Here is a 7,113-nt window from a genome sequence, read left to right as displayed (position 1 = left end):
GAGAAAGAGGAATTGGGAAAAGGGAAATGGGTTCAGAAGGAACTGGTAGGAGGGGTGCCCCTTCTTCCCTTGTTCTCCACTCTCTTTCTAGCAGGTATTCCTTCTCTGTGTTTTTCATGTCCTGACAATTACAGGATTCAGTTACTCTTCAGTTTTAATCTATTGAGTGCCTGTCATTTATCACTCCCTAAACCAGGTCCTCTCACAACATCATCTCATGTAATTCCTTTGTTGAACCTGGAGTGCACAGAGTGGAGTCAACCCTCCCTCAGTCATGGACTGTTAGCACCATCGCTTCCTGTCAGGCCCTGTATCAGTGCATTTTATTTTGCCCTTTCATCCTTATCTCTTTTCTCATTTCCTCTTCTCACTGGAAGCACTTGCTTTAGTGTATTTAATAAATACTCTTCCAGTCCAATTTTTTTTTAATTTTTTAATGTTCATTTATGTTTGAGAGACAGAGAGAGACAGAGTGTGAGCAGGTGAGGGGCAGAGACAGGGAGACACAGAATCTGAAGCAGGCTCCAGGCTCCAAGCTGCCAGCACAAGTCCTGACGCGGGGCTTGAATTCACAAACTGTGAGATCATGACCTGAGCCAAGTTGGACATGTAAACAACTGAACCACCCAGGTGCCCCCAGTCCAAAAATTTTTATATAACGTTTATTACACTTACACTTATAGTGCCCAGAAATGCTTCTTCCAGCTCTTCCAGAGATGAGCGATCTATAGATAATGATATTATTATTATTATTATTATTAATTTTACCATTGCATTTTTTTGGAGCCTGGTCTAACTCAGTAAGCTTAGGACCTCAAGGGTTTAACACCACCATGTGAGGGTATCTAGTTAGAATCCTTAGAGTTTAAAGGTAAATTGTATGGACTAAAATTGGTTTCATTGTCTCATGATGGCAAGCTAAGAGGCTTGAGGTTTAGTGGATGATTTTAAGGCTAGACATTCATAAAGACTAATTGATTTTCAAAGTTTGGGGACTTTTGATAGGATTTCAATATTAAATATTAGGTAGATCATATTGAGTACACATTGTTTGCTAGACACTGAGCCAAGTACTTTACAGATATATCACTTACTCCTAACAACAACCCTATGAAGTATTTACTTTTACTACCATTTGACTGTTGTGGAAACTAAAGCCCCAAGAGGTGAACTAATTTTTCCAGAGTCAACAGGTATGAGGTTGAACTGTGATTTGAACCTGAACAATCTACCTGCAGAGCCTTTACTCCTAGCTACTAAACTACACTGGCTTCCTGTGAAGGAAGGTTTTAAAATATCTTTTGTTTGAAATTGAAGCTAATTTCTTGTCATTTGGGGTAGTTGAGAGCAGTCATGGGAAGTACAGGGCTAGTGGACAAGAGAATCTCCAGAGGGAGAAGAACTGGAGTTTGAAAATGTCCCCAGGTATCTTCATTATGCCTCCCTCTGTCCCCCCAAAGTGAGAAACTACATAGATTATAGGGTCTGAACATGCTACATAGGACATCCTACATAGATTATAGGGTCTAAACATGATGACTTCAAAAAAGTAGGGTTTCAGGGCATCTGGGTGGCTCAGTAGATTAAGCTTCCAACTCTCAATTTATGCTCATGTTATGATCCCATGGTTTATGAGATTGAGACCCATGTTGAACTCTGTGGTGACAGCATAGAGCCTGCTTGCAATTCTCTCTCTCTGCCCCTCCCCTTACCTCTCTCTCTCTCTCAAAATGAAAAAAAAAAAAGAGTAGGGTTTCTCTCACTGGGTGTGGACGGTTGGTTGCCTATAACCCAAGGCAGGCTGATATTTTTTAACAAGTCTTCTCAAAGGTAAATAATTCTTTATTCCCAATGTTTAGTTTATACCTGCCATGAATGATGTGTGGTGAAGGCTTTATCACAGTTGGTATTCCCTCCACACTTTGCATTCTTATGCCTTCTGCAAGGAAGTTAATACTATTTATATCTTTTCCTAAGCAGATTTATAAAGGTCACTTGGCTACAAATTATGTATCTCAAGATAGGAGCTCTGGATTATGTGTTTTTCTTTTCAGGTTTCTCTTCCCAGTTTGTACATTTGTTCAGCAAATATTTATTGAGAACCTAACTCATAGTCTGATGGCAGAGACAGGCAGCTGACCTGGAATTTTGATACATTAGAACAAATGACACATGGGGGAAACTTGGGTGCTATGAGAGCACATAGAAAGGGCAACATAACAGTCTGGGGAGGCTTCCTGGGGAAGCAATTTCTAAGCTAGGAACTGAAAGGTAAGTGGGGGGTAGCTAAATGAAGGGGCCAAGAGGGTATTAGAGGCAAGGGAGCAGAGTGAGTATAGAATTTCACAGCTGGAAGAGGAACTGGGTAGGGGATGAGGCTGAAGGAATCAGAACAAATCAGACTATGCAGAAAGGGGAGATTATGAAGGAAGGTCAGTGGGGAACCACTGAAGGGTTTGAATCCTGTGGGTGGGTGGGGGACACATCAATCATATTTATGGAGTAGAAAATATTCCATGAAATAAGAATTGACCTTCCTTATCTATTTTGTGTGCTAATTGATTAGTCATATATTGGAACTGGTGGGTAGCAAATAAGTCTATATGTGAATTTGTAGACTGAAGGACTGACCCATAATCCAAGCATTCCTTTTGACAATCTATAGAGAACTGTTTTCAATTTTGACGTGATCTATCTGTCTTTAGAAACCTCTGACAATGTTACCTAAAATTATCTCAAAACCAAAGCCTGAGGTAGGGAGGAGAGTGGGGGCCGCATGATTTTGTTTCCTCTGTTCTCCACTACTCATTTCTGGGCTATTTCTGTGAACTGTTTATCCAAAGTTTTGCTCCCTTGAGGAGGGGGCCATTTGAATAGCAGCAGGGGAGGAGGGTGAAGGAGGAACCACATGAAGTGTTCTTTCATTAGAAAACATTCAGACAAGGTTTTAACAAGTTAAAATAACTCCTTGTGAAAAATTAATAGAGAGTTACAATTGAGTGTTTTAACAGAAGCTCGAAGAGCAAGGAAGATTCTCCAAAAGGCTGGGTACTGATATCACAGATGGTACAAGGTGTGCATAGAGCGCAGTGTGGCCAGTGAGGAGACTGTCTGCAGAAGTGAGCTCACCTTTTGTCCTGGAAACAAGAGAGGGAAGAGACAAAGGAATTGTTTTGGCTGTGAGCTACTGAGCTAGGTGACTTATTTCTTTTCTCTCTACACACCATACTCTCTTCATTGTGGACATAAAGATTCATAAAGTGAATTTTTACCTGGTTGATTTGGGTAAGGCTTATTGAATGTCAGAATTCATAAAACCACCTTTCTGGCTTTTCTCCTTTCTTAGTGATAGACCCTCGCTTGGCTGGTGCACCCATTTCTCCAAGTTTTTCTTATCAGACAGCCTGTTCCTCTCCTTCTTGCAGGTAGTTATAAAGGTTCTGCCCCTTCTTCCCTCTTACTCTCTTCATAGCGCCTCTGTGGGCACTAGGTAAAAGGAAAGGGAAGGATTGAACTGTAAATTTTTTGTCATCAGTGCAGCTAAATGGATGATACAGAATGAAGAGAAAGGGGGCCAAGGTGACATCCTACCTTGGCTAGCTGATTTTGGGGCTAAGGATTTTAAGAATGTGGGACCAAAATTTTTATTTTAAACTGTGATGATATTTCAAAAATCGTTCTGTAATTGCAGCAAGGTGCTCTAGTCTGTGAATCAGTGTGTCATAACTCATGCTCAAGCACCACCCAAATATCTGTGTGTGAATTATTGAACAATAAATTCATGCCCTGCTGTGTCTTAATTAGTACATGTCACTACATGACTTAGATCAACCCAAATGGGATTATGTCATGTTGTGTGTAAAAAAGGAAAATTTATTTGCTACTTTTTCTAGGAGGAAAGCAGGGTTGAGTTTTCTATGTAGTCCTTTGGTGTTAGTTTCTGTGATGTTTGGGCGACAACAAGTTACATGTGACTTATGATTTTTGGTTGGTTAGTTGGTTAGTTGAACACCATTGTTCAGTAAATATTTATTGTTTACTTAGGCATGTTGGAGGGATAGCACATCTCAGAAGAAATACAAAGCAACAGATTTGAAGCCTGAGCTACAGACCTCGGCAGTCCCAACCCAATTCAACTTAACTCAGCATCACTGAATCCAGTCCAACACTCTTGGCTTCGTGGGGTTGTTATGGCTTCCTGATCCTTACAATTTTCTTCAATTTCAGCTAAAATGCTATATGCGACTCTTTGCAGATTTGGTCAAAAGCTGGTATGCAGACATACACTGGAGCAGGAAGTGCTTGAGTTTCAATTTGACAAAAGTCTGAGCACTCTGGATTTAGTGGCCCTGGATGTGGGCCGCACAGTGAGTGTAGGTTTGTATGTCCTGGCTGGTGAGGTGGCCAGCAATAAAGCAGGACCATCCACTATGATCTGTTTCTTGGTGGCTGGCCTATCTTCTGTGTTGGATGGGCTGTGCTATGCAGAGTTTGGTGCCCGAATTCCCCATTCTGGATCTGCGTATCTCTACAGCTATGTCACTATAGGTGAACTCTGGGCTTTCATCACTGGCTGGAACCTCATCCTCTCCTTTATTGCTGATGCAGTCATTGTGGTCCAGGCCTGGACATTAATTTTTGACAACCTGATTGGGAAGTGGATCTCTCAGACCCTGCATGAGAGCATGCCACAGCATGTTCCTCAGGTCCTTGCAGACAATGTAGGCTTCATTGCTATGGTCATTGTTTTGTTGCTGATAGAAATGAATGACCTGAATATAAATGAGTTCTTCATAGTTTCAAAGTGGTCACATTGGTGAAAATTTTGGTTCTTGGATTTTTAATCATCTCTGGCTTTATTAAGGGGGACCTGCACAACTGGAAGCTCACAGAAGAGGACTATGTAAAGGCTGGACTCAATGACACCTCTGGCTTGGGCCCTCTGGGCTCTGAAGGATTTGTGCCTTTTGGCTTCCAGGGGATTCTCCATGGATCAGCTACCTGTTTCTATGCATTTATAGGTTTCAGCGTTATTGTTACCAGAATCAAGGAAACCCAGAATCTCCAACATTCCATCCCCACGGGCATTGTTATTTCACTGTTCACCAGTTTTTTGGTGTATTTTGGTGTCTCTTCAGTGCTTACAATTTTGGTGCCTTACTACCAGCTTAAACCTGGGAGCACCTTGCCTGAGGCATTTCTACATATTGGCTGGGCCCCTGCCTACTATGGTGTAACTTTTGTATTTTTCTGTAGTATTATTGTCCGCTCCGGGGGCTTTATGTTCCCCATACATCGGGTAATATACATGATGGCACAGGATGGCCTCCTGTTCCCTGTCCTTGCAAAGATCCATACCAGCATATACACGACCATCATGGCCACTGTAATCTTTGTAATTATTGCAGCCATAGTGGCCTTCTTCTATGGAGTCACTGATTTTGTGGACCTCAGGTTAATTGGGTGCCTGATATCTTACTCCCTGGTAGCTTTTTGTGTTCTTATCATCAGGTATCAGCCTGAGGTGAAGAATGGGGGAAATGAAGCAGAAGTTCAGGAGGAGAATGGACCTGCAGAAGAGAAGTTGACTCTACAGGGACTACTTTTTCCAGGCAGCTCCACCCCCACTCCACTCTCTGGCCTGGTTGTCTATGTTTGCTCCTTACTGCTTGTTCTGCTTCTCATTCTTCTTTGCCTGGTGCTGGTCCAGGTGCAAATTCTGCTTTCTAGAGACCAAGTGTGGATTTCAGTGGTTGTTGTTCTCCTGGTGCTTATCACGGGACCACTGGGGTCATCTGGAGACAGCCACAGAGCTCCAGTCCCCTTCACTTTAAGGTCCCTGCTCTGCCTCTGCTCCCACTACTGAGCATTTTTGTGAATGTTTACCTTATGATGCAGATGACAGCTGGCACCTGGGCCTGATTTGGTGTCTGGATTCTGATTGGGTTTGCTATCTACTTCAGCTATGGGATCCAACAACGTGTGGTCACTTAACTACACTTTAGTTAGAGCCAAAATTGTATAACTTGAACTCAGTATTGCTAGTGCTCATTAGGCTTGGCATCATCACACCTGAATGCAGTCTGGTCCCCTTGCATAATAGTGAAGAGTACTCTCTAACTCATGGAAAGCTAGGCCTATCATGGGATATTGATGTGAGAACAGTAGTAGAGCTCTGTATTTATGATGGAGTAAAGGATGTGTCTTTGCTCTTTCTCCTTATTTTTTTTTACTTGTCTACTTTGCAGTTGTTTCTATAGGTGTTTGTTAGTTTTTAAAAATTATGTTTAAAAGAAACTTGAATAACTGTTTTCCTTTCTTTGGTTAAATATCCAGTGGTTGGTGGGGGGGGGGGTGGATGTGGCTGGGTCAGTCAGTAGAGCATGCAACTCTTGATCTCAGTGTAATGCTTCTGAGCCCCAGGTTGCCTATAGAGATTACTTAAGAAAATATCTAGTAGCAGAATTACTGGTAGTTCTTTTTTAAAATTTTTGAGGAACCTCGATACTATTTTCCACAATGGCTGTACCAATTGACATTCCCACCAACAGTGCAGGAGGTTCCCTTTTTTTCCACATCCTTGAGAACACTTGTTTTTCTTGTCTTTTTTATTTTAGCCATTCTGACAAATATAAAGTGATATCTGATTGCAGTTTTAATTTGTATTTTTACCTGATGATTAGTGATGCTAAGCATATTTTCATGTATCTGTGGGTCTCTATGTCTTCTTTGGAAAAAAATGTCTCTTCAGGATCTCTGCTCATTTTTTAATTGGATTATTTCAGGTTTTTGGTGTTGAGTTGTATGAGTTCTTTATGTATTTTGGTTATTAATGCCTTATTGGATATAGAAATTTCAAATATTTTCTCCCATTCAGTAGGTTGCCTTTTTGTTAAGTTGATGGTTTCCTTTTCTGTGCAAAAGCTTTTAGTTACATGAATTTCAAATTATATATGAACCTGTATGTTTATTGAAGCATTATTTACAATACCCAGGATTGGAAGCAACCCAAGCATCCATCAATAAATGAATAGATAAAGAAGATGCGGTATATATGTATATACGATGAACTATTACTAGCCATAAAAAATAATGGAATCTTGCCACTTGTAA

General features: G+C 41.1%; 1 protein-coding gene across 1 annotated transcript; it reads left to right on the top strand.

Moving 5' to 3' along the window:
- Window positions 1–4,232: 4,232 nt before the first annotated feature.
- On the top strand, window positions 4,233–5,994 carry LOC122478325 (cationic amino acid transporter 3-like). Its single transcript, XM_043571954.1, is given in 3 exon segments — window positions 4,233–4,797; window positions 4,800–5,774; window positions 5,777–5,994. Coding segments are annotated over 3 exon segments (1,758 nt in total).
- The last annotated feature ends 1,119 nt before the right edge of the window (window positions 5,995–7,113 follow it).

This window comes from Prionailurus bengalensis, unplaced genomic scaffold (genome assembly GCF_016509475.1).
Source record: "Prionailurus bengalensis isolate Pbe53 unplaced genomic scaffold, Fcat_Pben_1.1_paternal_pri Un_scaffold_49, whole genome shotgun sequence".
NCBI classification, from domain to species: Eukaryota; Metazoa; Chordata; class Mammalia; order Carnivora; family Felidae; genus Prionailurus; species Prionailurus bengalensis.
This window is presented reverse-complemented; position numbering and strand designations above follow the sequence as displayed.